The sequence below is a fragment of the Amphibalanus amphitrite genome, unplaced genomic scaffold (assembly GCF_019059575.1).
Source record: "Amphibalanus amphitrite isolate SeventyFive unplaced genomic scaffold, NRLGWU_Aamphi_draft 000278F_arrow, whole genome shotgun sequence".
NCBI classification, from domain to species: domain Eukaryota; kingdom Metazoa; phylum Arthropoda; class Thecostraca; order Balanomorpha; family Balanidae; genus Amphibalanus; species Amphibalanus amphitrite.
The window spans coordinates 52,444-70,045 of record NW_024881773.1 but is presented as its reverse complement, the minus strand read 5'-3'; the positions used below and the strand labels follow the sequence as shown (position 1 = coordinate 70,045).

At 53.6% G+C, this 17,602-nt stretch overlaps 1 protein-coding gene across 3 annotated transcripts in view; it reads right to left on the bottom strand.

Moving 5' to 3' along the window:
- The window catches only part of LOC122387223 (caskin-2-like), an 88,787-nt gene that overhangs the window by 37,360 nt on the left and 33,825 nt on the right, over nucleotides 1-17,602 (bottom strand). For all 3 annotated transcript variants that reach the window (XM_043377180.1, XM_043377178.1, XM_043377179.1), the window contains 3 exons: nucleotides 14,560-14,769; nucleotides 2,751-2,863; nucleotides 616-741 (listed from right to left, as the gene is read on the bottom strand). In XM_043377180.1, coding sequence (XP_043233115.1) covers nucleotides 616-741; nucleotides 2,751-2,863; nucleotides 14,560-14,769 — 449 coding nt within the window. The remainder of the gene's footprint in view (nucleotides 1-615; nucleotides 742-2,750; nucleotides 2,864-14,559; nucleotides 14,770-17,602) is intronic.

Below are 17,602 nucleotides of genomic sequence, written 5' to 3'. Positions count from 1 at the left end.
CGCAGTGGACTGTGTACGCGCGCAGAGGACACTGTATTTAGACAGGTCACCCTCCACGCCGCCTGTGAGCTGTTTACAGAGTGACGTCCCTACAGAGGGGGAGAGCAGGGGACGGACAGAGGAAGGGGGCCTCCCTCGACTTCAACGACTAGTTGGGGAACCTAAGGATCGATCCAAACACCACGGTATCGTGGTCATGTAACGCTACGGTAGCTGACATTTCAGACAACGATTGAGAAACGCTTTTACCAGAAGCCTGGAACAAGTTAACAAATGTATCCAACGGCAGGTCATCAACTATCGCGTACAAGCTATCATAATCATCAATGAACATTTAAACAGTCCGTTTATATCTCCAATTTAGGAGCATGAGCCTAAACAGGTGCCGTTCAGTTACTAAGTAAACTGCACGCATGAGAACATCCCATATACAAAGTCGGTCATCGAGACCAAACAGGACGTAAGTTTCGAGATACGGTGGCCTAAGGCTTCATGACTGGCTGAAGCTTATGACTTGAAAAAGTACAGAAGGTGTCAAAACCTGACAATGGAAAAGCGTTGGCAGAATTTCTCACACTTCCCGGGCTTTGAAAAATAACTAAGAGACCGTCTTACCTGGACGTCAATGCCCTGATCATCGCTCTGTTGGTGCTGGTACAGATGGTTATGGAAGTGAGGCACAAACTCCTTTCCGGAGTGTGAACAGGCCGGTCCGCCCGGCGACGCCACCGCCCGAGGCGCCTGGGGACACGACAGGTCAGCGCAGAGGTCAACAAAGGTCATAGAGTTGGATATCACTGGAAGTCGTCAATAGATAACACTAATTAACAGGCATAGGACTGACTGGGCGGGTAGTGGGTAGGGTCAGCGCACTTTCTAATAGCGTGGCAAGTTTTCTGTTACCCTTGCTTATCCAGCTTACATAAGAAGCTTACATAACTTACACAAATACATAACGACCAGAAACCGAAGGGTAACATTCGAGCGACTATCTTTTCTACGATATCAACCCTGGTAACAAGACACGCACTCTCGCGGGCGTTTCCATTTCCACAGCGCACAACGCCACAGATTCACGGTTTGTTGAACTTTCCATCGCACACGCGGAGACAAGTCGGCCCTATCCAGACTCAGTTCAAATAACCAAACCGCCAGCAGAGCGCCTTTTTCCTGTCAACCCACCTCCAAACGGCCACTTCTTTCCAAAGAGCGGCACACCGATCGGACACACGACAGGACAGAGGCTGGACGTTATATCGACAAAAACGACCAGAAACCGCCTATCCGCCTGGTGACGCGATATAAACAAATCGCTACAGCCGAGGTCAGTGTGCTGCGATAGCACCACGGGCCTCAACAACAATGACGAAAAATGACTCGGGACGACATCAAACCGGTCTGTCCACTAGCAAACAACTCGAAAAACTGCTGCGCGCCACGCAGCGGAGGCGACACCTAGGGACGTAAAATTCAACTGATGTCCGGCTGCTGTCCGCGCTCCTCGAGCGTCGAGGACACCGAAGAGAGAGAGGACAGTGAGGGAGAGGGACAGTACAAATAAGCAGCGATGACTGGCCGGTCTGCACGCGCTAAAGGGACCTCACAACGCGACCGGCCGGCTTCCGGGGTCAATGAGGTCACCGCCAGTCATCGGGGGTCATCCAGACACACCACGGGTCATTCGGGGGTCATCTGGGGTATATCGGGAGCGGTCTATGCCACGCGTCGTCCCCAGGGGTCCAGCGTAATCAGGGCGGGCTTTTCATGTCGTAACCGGGGCCAGATATAGTCGCCCATATGCGACCCGGACGCAATAGTGGCCGCAAAGTATGCATACGGGGTGTTGTTAGCAGAAGACGAGCCCCAACATCAGCATATGATAAGGCTGAATACGCTCCCAAAACGGCTAATCTCAGCAGTTTTGCTTCAGCCAGGTATTATCACATTTTATAAGTGAAAAGTTGTCCGCGCTAGACCGATTAGCAATTCGAAGTTGGGTACATTCTAATCATCGGCGAAGTCCAGGTGTTAATTAGAATTAATGAGCGCGGGTCGATCGGCCAAAGGTCAGCGGACCCGGAGCGGGCGGGGGCCGGATCTGAGCGGACGCTCCCCGCGACCCACCGCGACCGGGACCGCACCCACTCCATCCGTCAGCACTGCGCCCTCAGACACAAGGGCAAGAAGGTCGACACTGCGTGCCCCTATCGCACAAAAAGCGACCTTGAGGCGGACGACCGCAGGAGCCACTTCTGGAGCCTACTGCTGACGGTGCAGCCATATTGAGATAACCACACTTCAAAAAGGCGCAAAACAAAACACATTCAGACTCGAGTGGGCGGCCCACCCACGTCACAAAAAGTAATATCAGAACGAGAAGAACGCAGAAAGAATTTCGTCTTTCGACGCCAATGGGCTCCGGTACCACCTTTTGTGCAGTGTCCGCAGTCTTTGGGCTTTTGTGGTCCGGCGCTAGGACTGGACTCCATTGAGCTGTCATGTCCAAAACCGGAGGTCAAAAGAAAACCAAGGCACACGCCGCCGCTTTTGTCCTATCTCTCAGCTTCCGTCTGCCGACAAATGAACTACTTCTTGAACAAAAGAAACAAGTCTTTTGATAAAAAATTCACATATTTTTATCGTAAATCTGGATTTTGAGCCTGGTTGTTCTCAATCGATAAAAAACCTGGACACGGAGGGTTTCGAACTCGCGACCCTTCTATCACAGCTTATTCCCTTTACATACTCACCGGCGCCGTGGGGAACGAGAACGTGTTGTAGCCGGCCTGGGGTCCGGGGCTGAGGCCCGACGACCCCGAGGAGAGGCGGTTCGAGCCCGAGTACATGCTGCCCTCCACAGAGTCTGCGAACAGAGGTCACACAGGGGTCAAACAGAGGTCATAAGGGTCACAGAGCGACACAGGTCAAATAGGGGCCGTAGAGATCACCCAGCGGTGTGGAAGTCAGGTATGGGATATAAAGAAGTCTCTGCTGACCTTAAACGAGGCCAAACAATTAACACATCCCGCACCAGACCACATGTTGCCATACAGAACAAGAAAAACAGACAATAGAATGAAAGCCAAGTCCATAACAGTAAGCGAACAATGCATTATTTACGAGGCCTCTGATTACAGTTTCAATCAGAAATTCATTACAACGCCTTACAAGTAGGCGGAAATGACAGCAAAATATGTGAGGGCTTAATTCCACTCACTAAGACAACAAAAGACGGCTCCCAATATGTCTACCAAACAATCAAGCTTCCATTTGACAACATATCACAGGAAAACTTTCCCAAATACTACATCCAACCGATATACCAGGTCCCAGCCCACCAATACAGCCACCACTTGCAGCACAGGTGTGCTGCCAGTGTTCCACCGCCCCGCCCATTTCATTTCACCTGTCCCCATCAGTGTCTTGTGGGACCCTCCCCGTGTCCTTCCCTCAGTAAGCGAGGTCCGCAAGTCATCGCCAGTGAAACCAGACCTCCCAACAGGTCCGCCAACGCTCCGCTCTGTGGCTGTGTTCGCTGCCCCCGTTTGGGCAGCGGGCCATGTCAGACAGAGTGGCAGCCACGCCCCGCATTGTTCCACACAGGGACCACTTTCGGGGCTTCACCACCTGTCGCTGTAAGAAGCTGGAGTTTGCTTCGAGGGACAGCGGGACATCTTGAGGAAACTATGAAGGGAATGTCAATAGCTTGATTTGGGGCTCGAATAGAGGGAGCGGAGGATGGCCAGCACGAGGAGGGAGGGAGGGAGGGGCAGAGGGGTGGGAGGAGACCCGAGTCGTGGCGCGGTTGACGACCCGGGTCCAGGGGAGGAGACCGGGCTTCGGCCGAGGCGAGATAAGACACGCTCAGTACACAGGCCGCAAAACAGGTCGGGCAGTCCAAGGCGCGCGCTCAGAGGCGGCGGACAGTGCCGAAGGGTGGAAACGAAGCGACAGGCTGTGGAAAACGATCGTGCGGTCGCAGAGGTGACGGACAAAGCGAGAGAGTGGGAATCGAGCGTCGAGCTAAGCGCTGTAAAACGAGCGAGCAGGAAAAGTAGACAAGGCCGGGAGACAGGTTTGTGGAGCGACAGAGTACCTGGTGCTCAGCAGAGGGGGACCAAGGGAGACGGACATGGCCGGTAAGTCAGGCTAGCGTGCTAGCGATACTAGTCATATAAGGAGCCTGCTGCCTGCATGGCTGACTCGCCGAAAAGTCAAGCGAATGGATTATGCTGATGCGGTGAACGAATCAATACCAGTGGGATAGACCGTTGTGCAGAGACCACATGGCAGATGTGTGTGTCCAGAGTCATTGATAGTGAACAACTGATACAATACCACCCGCTCCATCTGGGTATGAATGTATATACCGGCTCGTCGTCTATGTCACAGACCACAGTAACACAGAGCGGAGAACCAACATGTCTGAACCATGTTGACCCAGTTAAATTTGCTGTTCGTCAGGTACGACAGAACCGTACCGACGCTGCTTATACACATGGCTGATTCGTGTGGGCCCATTAATGCGCCTGGTATGCCTGACCCATACCGGTGCAGAGCAGCAACAATCAACATGCATGAACCATGTAGACCCAGTTAAATTCACTGTTCGTCAGGTACACGGGCTCATTTGGCGACCGGTCTGACCCAAATCGCAGTAAAACTCGCTGTACGTCAGATATGCCTGAACCATATCGACGCAGCGCCAAGCCACACATGCCTGAACTATGTGGGCTCATTTATGCGCCGGGTACGCTTGCACCGTATCGGTGCGGCAATGCAACATGCCTGATTCATGTTGACAGAGTAAAACTCGCTGTTCGTCAGATATGCCTGAACCATATCGACGCCGCTTCAAGCCACACATGCCTGAACCATGTGGGCTCATTTATGCGCCGGGTACGACTGCACCGTATCGGTGCGGCAATTCAACATGCATGAATCATGTTGACACAGTAAATCTCGCTGTTCGTCAGGTATGCCTGAACCATATCGACGCAGCGCCAAGTCACACATGCCTGAACCATGTGGGCTCATTTATGCGCCGGTTCCGCCTGCACCGTATCGGTGCGGCAATGCATCATGCCTGATTCATGTTGACAGAGTAAAAGTCGCTGTTCGTCAGATATGCCTGAACCGTATCGACGCAGCGCCAAGTCACACATGCCTGAACCATGTGGGTTCATTTATGCGTCGGGTACGACTGCACCGTATCGGTGCGGCAATGCAACATGCATGAATCATGTTGACACAGTATAACTCGCTGTTCGTCAGATATGCCTGAACCATATCGATGCAGCGCCAAGCCACACATGCCTGAACCATGTGGGCTCATTTATGCGCCGGTTACGCCTGCACCGTATCGGTGCGGCAATGCAACATGCATGAATCATGTTGACAGAGTAAAAGTCGCTGTTCGTCAGATATGCCTGAACCGTATCGACGCAGCGCCAAGTCACACATGCCTGAACCATGTGGGTTCATTTATGCGCCGGGTACGACTGCACCGTATCGGTGCGGCAATGCAACATGCATGAATCATGTTGACACAGTAAAACTCGCTGTTCGTCAGATATGCCTGAACCATATCGACGCAGCGCCAAGCCACACATGCCTGAACCATGTGGGCTCATTTATGCGCCGGGTACGCCTGCACCGTATCGGTGCGGCAATTCAACATGCATGAATCATGTTGACACTGTAAAACTCGCTGTTCGTCAGATATACCTGAACCATACCGATGCAGCGCCAAGCCACACATGCCTGAACCATGTGGGCTCATTATGCACCGGGTACGCCTGCACCGTATCGGTGCGGCAATGCAACATGCATGAATCATGTTGACACATTAAAACTCGCTGTTCGTCAGATATGCCTGAACCATATCGACGCAGCGCCAAGCCACACATGCCTGAACCATGTGGGCTCATTCATGCGCCGGGTACGACTGCACCGTATCGGTGCGGCAATGCAACATGCATGAATCATGTTGACACAGTAAAACTCGCTGTTCGTCAGATATGCCTGAACCGTATCGAAGCAGCGCCAAGCCACACATGCCTGAACCATGTGGGCTCATTTATGCGCCGGGTACGCCTGCACCGTATCGGTGCGGCAATTCAACATGCATGAATCATGTTGACACTGTAAAACTCGCTGTTCGTCAGATATGCCTGAACCATATCGATGCAGCGCCAAGCCACACATGCCTGAACCATGTGGGCTCATCTATGCGCCGGGTACGCCTGCACCGTATCGGTGCGGCAATGCAACATGCATGAATCATGTTGAGACAGTAAAACTCGCTGTTCGTCAGATATGCCTGAACAATATCGACGCAGCGCCAAGCCACACATGCCTGAACCATGTGGGCTCATCTATGCGCCGGGTACGCCGGCACCGTATCGGTGCGGCAATTCCACATGCTTGAATCATGTTGACACAGTAAAACTCGCTGTTCGTCGGGTATGCCTGAACCATATCGACGCAGCTCCAAGCCACACATGCCTGAACCATGTGGGCTCATTTATGCGCCGGGTACGCCTGCACCGTATCGGTGCGGCAATGCAACATGCCTGATTCATGTTGACAGAGTAAAAGTCGCTGTTCGTCAGATATGCCTGAACCATATCGACGCAGTGCCAAGTCACACATGCCTGAACCATGTGGGTATGTATGTATGTATGTATTTACGATCATGGGCGATCCACACATGGCGTGGCGATTACTGCCCACTCATCTATGCGCCCGGTACGCCTGAACCGTACCGATGCGGCGATTCAACATGCATGAATCATGTTGTCAGTTAAATTCGCTGTTCGTCAGGTATGCCTGAACCATATCGACGCGGCGCCTCACCTGACTTAGATGGAGCCAATGACGCTATTCGTTGGGTGCCGGGTGACGTCACCAGGACAAATGCACACATCAAAGCATTGTCGCTGTGATGGCCGCCGGGGAGTGCCAGCTGTACTTCCGCGGACGGGGCTCCCCCACCCATTCCGCTGTGCGCGCCCACCGGTCGGGCGGCCAACACTCGGCCGTCAGGAGTAATAGGGCCGTTACGTCACGTCGTGACACCGCCGCCGGGCGTCGCGGCGTGTAAAACCACCGCCAGCTCACGAGGGGGAGGGGAGCTGTTAATGGCCGTCTGCACCCAAATCGCGTTATCGTTCATATCATGATCGATAACAAGACTTAGGCCGACGACGAATGTGTCTATAGGACGGTATTTTTGGATTGAAAGTTGTTATTGGGGAGGGTGGGAGGGGATCGTTTTCCACAGCCTGTCGCTTCGTTTCCACCCTTCGGCACTGTCCGCCGCCTCTGAGCGCGCGCCTTGGACTGCCCGACCTGTTTTGCGGCCTGTGTACTGAGCGTGTCTTATCTCGCCTCGGCCGAAGCCCGGTCTCCTCCCCTGGACCCGGGTCGTCAACCGCGCCACGACTCGGGTCTCCTCCCACCCCTCTGCCCCTCCCTCCCTCCCTCCTCGTGCTGGCCATCCTCCGCTCCCTCTATTCGAGCCCCAAATCAAGCTAATAGGTGGGCCCTATTACTGATTAGGGTGTCTCATACCGTACGCTCCCCAGATCTGTTGTCCAGTATTGGCTGTTAATGGCCGTCTGCACCCAAATCGCGTTATCGTTCATATCATGATCGATAACAAGACGCCAAACTCGCCAACGGAGCAACCGTCGGGGACAAAAGGTTGTGTCATTAAAATGTTTGCGATGCAAGCGAGTTGATTTCAGATCGCCCCATGTCTGTCGAGGAATCTTTTGAGCAGTCAATGAACATTTGACAAGGAATGTCACCGCCACCACAGATTTAGCCATGTAAGCATCCAATGTCATTCACGAAGGAGTACCGATCGATGACAACCTAAGAAAGTATGAGGGTGAGCCGGTGTCCTCTCGGGCCTGGATGATCCTACTCTTATTCCCAGATTCCGTACAAACACCTCCCTGCGGAGTGAGTACCTGCCATCCTGCCGGAGTCATCCCGGCCATCGCCACCTAGTCGCGACAGCAAGTACCGACAATCAACAGTCACCATTCCAGCGATACGCTCAAGTGTTTACCGCTGTCCGGCAGCCCGACCGAAAACATAAACACACCTTTGGACTGGCGGCGCGTGGCGCAGCGCGAGCTGGCCCGCAGGCCCGTCCTGTCGAGGCCGGTCGGTGACCCGCGCTGCACCACTCCCCCTCACCCCATCGCCGGCAGTGCCCTCGGTGCGGGCCGCGGGTGTTGTTCCGCACAAACAGCCGCGGCCGATAGGGTCCGGTCGGGTGCCATTGTGCCCGCGACCGGAGGCGAACGGGAACAAAGCCTCGACAACGGACTGAGGGCCGACAACGGACCGCCACCGCACACAGTTCCGTCCGTGAGTGAGGTATCAGCTCAAGGTGCGGCAGGTGGGATTTGAAACTGCAACAGTAGCGCATGGTGACACCGGTCCTCCAACGGAAATCTGGCGGAATGTGAGCTGGCGCAGAAGAATTTCCGGGAAATAGCACCAAGTGGGGTGCAGCCAGCAACCGATTTCAGCGTTCACGGGTCGTTTGCGCAAACAGTGCACCTTGCGACACCAGCTCAAGCAGTATCAGCTTATCCAAACATATCATTGCTAAAACTAACCACTTAGCGTTCCCTCACGGGTCCACAGACAACCGCCTAAAAGAAAGCGATCTTCGCTTTACATTCACGTCTTCCTTTCCTGTCTCTGGCATTGAAAGCACCGATCTCAACACTCTAACACGGCGACACCAAAGCCGTAGATCTAATCACTGATCGATCGAGCCTTGTTCTCCCTTTGCACCGTGGTGTTGCAAATAAGAAGGCAGACAAACACAGTTGTCCAGTGACGTGAACAATGCGTCCATCAGCATCTTGATGTCTCTCTGCGAGGATGTTTACAATTCACACTAGATTGAGTAAATAATGAAATGGGCGTGCAATGCAAGATAGCTGATAACGTTCGGAAAACACGTTTTCTTCCACTTCTCGGTCGGAATAACAGCAACCAACAAGCAATCAAACCTACCAATTTTCGGTCGTCAATGAAAGGCATAACGCCACCAGTACCTCACACTTTGTGGCACTGACAACCATAAACTATCTCAAACGATGACAATAATTCGGGCCCACGGCGCCGCTACCATGTGATTACACCTCCAAGGCCCCAGCTTCAGGATCCCAACTACCTCCTCGGTCTGATGTGTCGGCTTCTTTCCTCACACCGATAGCGTGCTAGCGGTGATTCAGGCGAGATATCTGGCGGCTGATGCCAGTGAAAGCATCTGGTCTGGATCATCATCTGGTCACGCAGACCAGGTAATCATCAGAGCCACGATGACCCGAAAGGCGCTAGATTCGGTGATGAAGCGAAGGCGGTATGAATGAAGCAATCTGAGCCGCTGTATGTGCGACAAGTTAATTAGGGGTTTCTGAATGTCGCAGGTAATGTACTGCCGCGACCCTGCCAGGAACCAACCAGTAATCAGATCGCTGTGCGTCATCACGAAGAAAAACATGGGGCAGCATATTCATCCTTGAAGCACACCATCAACTATATGGTTTTCTTCCAAGGTTAAAGTTATTTGCTCTAACTCTTACGACCCGCGAAAGCATTCCCTCCGGTAAATCCTGGTTACCAAGCCACTATCAGGCGTCATGAGAGTACAACGTACTATCCTCTCACTCGAACGTGACTTCAAACGCTCCGTTTAGATCGCCGAGATGCGATGCTTGAAGGCCACCGAGGAACTCCTGACGTCGACCCAGGCCGCAACAAGGAAGTGACCGTCGAGCGCTCGGCTCTCGAAGCCTTGGAGGTGAGCGCTGGCCGCGCTAAATGTGAGCATGGCCGGGTTATCTCACAGTGAGATCGGACGCTGCGGGTCTCGCCGAGGGGCGGAGTCGTTCCACCAATGCCCGGACACGTTTCTTCCGAGCGAGAGGAGCTCGATCGACGCCGATCACGCCAGGGGTCCGCGACCACGCCCAGCCAGTGTCCGCGCCCCGACACAGGAACAAAACAACCGCCAAGGCGTCTTCGTTATCGGCGCTAAGGGCGTTCGTCGCTTCACGGCCCGCCCAGGGTTTTTGTGCGGCATGTGACCGTTCTCATTAGCTGCTATGCTGGCAGCGCATTCCATCATGACAGTATCCAGCTGGCATCGAAGGTAACATCGCATTCTCGCCACAGCCTTTGGATTCAAATTTATCATCTTCGGACAAGATGATTGCGAAATTAGTAGGCTGGGAGCCGCTCGCTCTATATCCCAGAGGCCAGCTTGGACATGATGATAAAATGTAGCGTCGAATGGGCATATTGATGGGCTGACATAGTTACCTGATGACCGTACACCAAAAAGCCCTTACGGCTTACCTCTTCCCACGCTCAACCTCTCAGCCCTTGTCACCACCGCCCCCATCTCAACGGGGTGCTCTAGTTCCCGCATGGCGGCACTGGTCACCAACATTCTCTTCTCCGATGATTCCCGCCATTCCACACCAACACCGCGGTCCAACCTCTACCACACCCGGCGGCGGCGGTGGCGGCGGCTGTCCTCGTCAGATCGCTATCGCACGAAAACAAACAGCCCGCTTCGCGGCAGAAGTAGAGCGCGTCCCGCGTCTCACCGCGCCGCGTTGGCCAGCGCCGCGCCATGACTGTCTGTTTTCTGAGGTACCACAATCTTACAGGGCGCCGCCGCGGCGGTGACAGACGCCCGCATCGGCGCCGCGGCAGCGCCATTCAGAAAACGACCTCCCTTTCGGCGCCCGAGACGCTCGAGACGCTAGTACACCCAAACAAGTTCCGCATCGTCGCGGCGGCGTTCCGTCTCACTAGTCGCCGCACCTGCCGGTGTCCTGCTGTTTCGGTAACAGCCCGCAGGTCTGCGGTCGGCGGCGCCCGGGTCAGTGCCCCTGGCAGCCCGCAGCGGCCCGGGGCGACCCTCCGCGTGATTAAACTCGGCAAAAAGCCGGCGGGCTGCACGAGTCGCGCACGGAGCGGCCGATGGTATCGGTGCTGCCTGGTCCAATGGAGGTCGTCACGGCACGCAGTTGCGGGCCAGATAGCGTCATCGCGGCCCCAGGCAGGGCTCGGCACTCCGCCGGGGCACTCATGGTGGGGCGCCACTTCACTCAGCAATCCGGAGTGGTGATAGCCAGGAGAAAGGGTGATCGTTTGCTGGATGGAGATGGTGCTGGAGAAAAACAGCAGCATTGTCTGGATATGAGACCCAGACACGAGAAAAGTGATATGAAATGTCCGCCAAGAGTTACTGTAAATTACGCTGTGAACGGTTTACTCAGTGCCTCATAGCGTGCAAATCAACTACGCATAAAATGACAGGGATACGTTTCTTGCACACACACTTGGTGATCTAGATTCCGATACCGACGTGACTGCAGTTCCATTGCGCTTATCATGCCACAATTTCACGCAACCTTCTGCAGTCAGGTTCCCGCAGCGAACGCCACCGATAACGAATTCAAACAATGATTGGCGCCGTAATTGGCGACATTGTGATTGCATAGGCGTGGGACGCCCTCAATCCAGTCAGAACTGCTGGTGGGTTCAGGATTACTGGCATTAGCGCAGTCAGATAAGGCCTCCGAGGCACACACGATAACGCAGAATCTCACGACGCGACGTCAAGGATCTCCGCACGCAGAGAGCGACTCCTGCAAGTGCCGAGGTGAAGTTGACTGAACGCTTGATCAGGCCCTCTTCCACACTGGCCGAGTCATTGTCCAGTGCGTGTCGATCTGATACGCATTATCCCTGACACTCAACAGGCCAGAGAAGGTGTTAGATCTAAAGCCACTAAAAGATGTGGCAGTCCTGGTCACGCGCCGGATTTCATGGATGAGAGATGTGATGATAACTCAGCAGATGAATCAGAAACACCAGAACAAAGCAGCTTAACATCATATGATGAATATCCGTAAAAGAATTTTTAAGTCAAGCTGCTTAGCCGAACCGGCCAAGCCCGAATCTTCCAAAAGAAATGACATGAATCACCCCGACAAAAGCTTAATTTCTCGGTTTGCTTCGAAATGCCACTGGCCTCCCCATCACATCCACATAAGCCACAACATGAATCTCAACCAAATAAGACGCCGCCGTACACTTCTCGCAACCCCCACAACCTCAACCACCACTCTGGCCATCCTAATCGCACCTTAATCAGCCCTTCCCACAACCACCATCACGGCCGGCGTCTGTAATCGCCGGCGGGGGTGGCGGGGTCACCACCTCTGGCGCAACCTCTGCCACTGAGCGGGGCCTCACCCGGAGACGGACACCGCGCGAGGCAGAGATTGGGTCTAAGTGCCCAGCCGGCCAGCCGCTCGCCCGTCTCGATTGGGACAAATTGCCCTGCCCACAAGCAAGGAGGGAGTTCGGTTGGGCCTTGGGTGACATCTTGGGCGACGCGACACAGTGACAAACCGCACTGATGATGATGATTTAGGGCCAGGAGCGGCGTAGCGACAGGATCTGAACGCAGAACAGGTCAAATGTCACACTCCTCCACAATTACCGGGCGAGAAAGCGAACCGAATAGAGCGGTACGGCCTCGTCCCAATCGTTTTACAGTTGTGTTTTGATTGCCCAACAGAGGATGTTTGTGGCTACCGCCACCGCGTATTTGGAATTTCCGACCTCGACGAGCGTCTGTGGTAGAAAACCACCACTTTGGTAGGGGAAACTACTGCTGTCTGCTACCGTTTGCACTGCATGTCTCGCTGTAGTTGCGACCGATTGCGACATCTATGCAAGTCAGCAAGGGTACGTACCTTAGCGATATACGTACTTTATAATTTACGTACTTTTTCGATGCGTATTTTCTTCTTTGACGTACTTTTGTCTAGGTATACGTACTTTGTACTGTACAGTGTACGTACGTCCTACCTCTGCGATACGCCTACTTCTGTCCTTGACGTACTTATGCCATACGTACTTTATACTCGACGTACTTTTGCGATACGTACTTTTGCCCTTGACGTACTCTTGTCCATACGTACTTTATGCTGTACGCACTTTTACGATATATGCTTTTGTCCTTGACGTACTTTTGTCCATGCGTACTTAATAATGCACCTATACGTACTTCTTCGATACGTACTTTTGTCCTTGACGTACTTTTATCCATTCGTGCTTTATACTGTATGTACTTTTGCCATGCGTACTTTTGTCCTTGACGTAGTTTTGTCCATGCGTACCTACTTTGTACTGTATACGAACATTTGCGATACGTACTTTTGTCCTACGTGCCAGGGGCGTCGCCACAGATTTTCGACAGGGGGGACGGATCGGCCGACTAAAAACCCAAAATTAGGTATCGTTACCGTACTTTTTTCAGGCCGATGCACTATCTGTTCAACGATACTGGGCTGAATTCCTACGCGGTACGCGTCTGAAGTAGAGTCATTTTTACCATGGTAACCAGAGCCTCCGGTCTTCTATCAGGGTATAATTGTTGACACATGCCGTCAATCTGATAGTTAACTGTTAATGTATACCTACATCATACGTGCTGGTTGCTTTAGGTATTTGTCACAACTCTGAACTCATAATCTCTTTTGGTCTCCAGTATGAATGGGCGGCACGGGTCGGCGCGAAGCGCCGCGAGATTTTCGTCGAGGTCGGAAATGTATATGCATAGATGTCGCTACTTGCCATGCAGTGCAAATTGTAGCAGACAGCAGTAGTTTCCCCTACCAAAGTGGTGGTTTTCTACCACAGACGCTCGTCGAGGTCGGAAATTCCAAATACGCACCGCCACCGCAGGCGAGAGCTACACCACTACCAGCAGGTGTGGTCACAAGTGATGGCTTTCGTCTCAATCTCACTGAAGTCCTCGTCTAGATCAGCAGCTACACAGACCACGTGCGGCAGGAGAATACCTCGCTAACAAGGGGCAATAGTGTTCGGAAGCACTCTTCATGATCAACAATGAGCAGACGCGCATTTTTCCATCAGGCACTGCTTGCATTTTGAGTAGCGCGGACATTCTTTACGTCATTCCCTTTGTTTTACATGCATGCGATTCGAAATAGTAGCATGAAATAACGAATTCCTCACGAGCTGTCTGTCAGAGTTGAGCGATACCGGCTTAAAATATGTGAACATAAATTATTTGCATGTCTGAGGTTGTGAGGTAATGGCTGGAGGTCGTGGGAGCCAGTGATTTCGCCATGACAAGTTGCTACATAAGCACCTAATAATTGACAGACTGAGGAGGACTCAGTAGTTCACCGCTCCAGAACTATGACCCGGCGAGGTTTGAAAACCACACGGAAATGACCTAACGGCACCTCTGTGACCACTACCAGCAGCCGCGTATATATCTATGAATTAAATTATGGAACGGCGTAGTCACGGTTTATAGGTACGTGTCCAGTTTTGTCAGTTTTACTGAGCAACATGCCCATCACTTAGCCGCATCTCCAAGGCATCCTGAGCAGCGATCCAACTTGTCGCTAGGGACATTATATTCAACATACCACATCCCCTACCCGTTGGTCACGTTGGCGAGCTCACCTGGTCCGGGGCTGGGCGGCAGGTCCAGTGGCGAGTGGGGCGGCACCAGGTGTTCGTCGCCACACGAGCTGCGGCTGTCGGGCTGCCCCAGGCTGCCGTAGCCGCTGCTGAAGCTGCTGCCGCTGTGCCGGTGGCTGGTCTGCTCGGGAACGGTCGGCGGGGGCACTCTGCGGATCTGGGCCGGCTTGTTCGGCCGGTGCATGCCACCCACTGGAACACAGAGGAGGATGGACGTCAGCGTATGGGCTTGGAACGTTAACGGGCGACCGAACTAAGGAAGTCGATCGGACGACAGTGTTATCAACGTTAGCGAGTAGTGTTCAACAACAGTGGCCTTTTTACGCTTCAAGAGACATGAAAACATATAAATAATGTTATATTGTTGACTTTATACGAGGATAGGATAGGATGATCCCGTTCAGCAACATTCAATTTAAGGGTTATCAGCTGTTCGTACACGTTTCGAATAACAAATACACAGACAACAAATTGAGTCGTCTCAATACCGCTCAACGACAAGGGCTGAGAAATGAGAATCTTCGACTCGATCCTAACAAATGACAACACATTACGTGACATGGAGCTTTGCAGGTGGTCTATGCATACAACTTTGTAAGATAACACTTGAATATATCGACGCACACATGCAGCGATCGGCGTCGAGTGTGAAGTTATGGCCTCAAGACAAACACTACAGACGACGCCCATGGCAGCCACGTGGGATCCGTCAGGAGTCAAGGTCTTCCAGATCGTGCACACTGAGGTTCAGAGTCGCGAGCAAGTCGACGTTGGAATAGAGGTGCACAGTGAACACCGTTCAAATATTCCTGGCACGGAGATTCGGTGATCGACCAGGAAAACCGCGGTCACACTCCTTGCAAGAGCTCAAACCAGGGCAGTTGCATTTCAAACGACGCGGTAAATGAATTCGCCATCACGATTCCCAACCGTCCGCTGCCTCGCTGCATCGAGAGGCATTGATTGGCATATGTGACAAAGGACAGGCAGATACAAGGCCAACGTAAGCACAGACAGAAGAAAGACCATTGAAACCACTTGCGACCTTGGTCATTGAGTCAATAGAACTACAGTTTGTAAATCGAGCATGATGGGTGGATTATAATCCTCACCCAGCAAAATATCCACAGACAACGACTGATTGCAGGTGCGGCGTAACTGGCCTTCAAGTTGCCGCAGCCCTACGCTTGGTTGACAACAGATAATGCACCCACTCAATCAAATGGGTTCCGGCAGAGATACGCCCTTGCAAAAAAAAAGGAACCGCTACAGCCGCTAAAACGCGCTACATGCTCGCTCACTTCAAGCAGCAAGCGCTCTGTCTTAGTAAGGAAGTTTTACCATCGTAAGACGAATCCGTGCATATCGGACAGCCTTGGGCACGCCCGATACTGTTTTTGAAGTCGTTTCCCCTTGGAATCCCTCGCGAGCACAAAGAGCGCTGCAGGAGCGAGGTCAGCCAGCCCAGCCGCCACCTGAAGAGCCATTCGCCACAGTTGGCCGACTCCAAACCGACCTCAGCCTCTCACCACCCTGTATCAACGCCTTCCCAGAGCCACAACGACCTTCTCGCTGCAGACTACCCCGGCTACCGCCACACCCGATCATTCTCTACAATACCCTCCCGGTGCAGGGCTTTTCGTGCCTGACTGCAACTTCACTGCTCCAAATCAGCGCTAATGACGCATGTGTGTGCTCTCGCTCTCCCCACCCTGGGCCGGCCGCAGCTCATCAGTCGAGAGGTCCCTGATTGGAGGCCGCTCTCTGCAGCTTCTCACTGATGCTGCCCACCGCGGCTGCCTATTGCGGTTTCCTCAGTGCTCTTGCAAGGTCGCCGCCGGTCGTCCTGCACAGAGAAGCCGCGGCTATCTCGGCGATGTTCCTGGCGCCTCGTGCGCCTGAGGCCGGTCAGACCTGCCGGTCTGCGGCCGGTGCGGTCTGCTCAGAGCTCGTCCGGCGTGTAGGAACCGGTCCAGAGCCCCGCGGCGGTCCCCGGACCGGTCGGCAGAGTCCGCCACAAACCGTACTGAGTGGCCGAGCGGACACTGAACGCGGCCGGAAACATCAACGGCAGACGCCGCGGGCAGCGCGAGTTTTTGCACTGAGTGCTCGGTTCAGCGCGGGTTGACCCGTCACAGAGGTCACCAATTCGCTCAACCCTCTCGGGTGGGTTAGAAAGGAGTCGCTCACCACCGCGTGGGTGGGATGCAGAGCGGACTTCCCGACAATACCCCACCTGACACGACTCAACCACAACACACTTATCCATTGAGCTACTGCCTCACTGCGACTTCATGGGTAGCCGCGACCGGGGCTGGGTCATGACCCCGAGCCCGACATGTGCTCATTTCCTTTGTTTCATTCCCTGCGGCGGTGCGTGAGCGGCAGTGGAGCGGCCACAAAAGGCCCCAAACGGCCACCGGTGCCGGTGGCCACTTTCCATCCCGCGTCGGACACGCCGGTCGTTGGGTCGGCAGCGAAACGCCCCGCTTTTGAGCCACCTGGCGCCCCGCCGGCGGCCAAAGGTCGGCACAGGTGACCCGGAGGCAGCGCCGGATGGCGGGCACCTTCGACGATAATAGCCGCACGGAAGCGAGCTCCACGCCATATTCGCCGCATGCGCCACATTCCGTGTAATTCGCCAGCGCCGCATCTACAGTCACGTTTCAAGGCAGCAAGGTTCATGTGGCAGCCCCTGCTAGGAAATAACATTTTGCAATAAATGAGTAATGCATAATTAGTAATACCAGAACGACGCTTGTGACGTTCGAAGTAAGCCTAAAATCAAGCTACGGAACGTGTCTAGACAAAGAAACCACCCAAGATCGGCGCTACCAGCCCCGAGCTCCAATAATGCCCACCAGCCTTAGTTCATGTAACGGAACTAGCAAGAATACGTTACTTTGCCCCGGGCAGCCATACTCGCCCCATTCAATCAACTCCAGGCGTAATTGAACCACCGAGCGTTATCCTCTCCTGCCATGAGACAACAACGCCACGAGCGCGGAGCATTGCCCGTTACGGT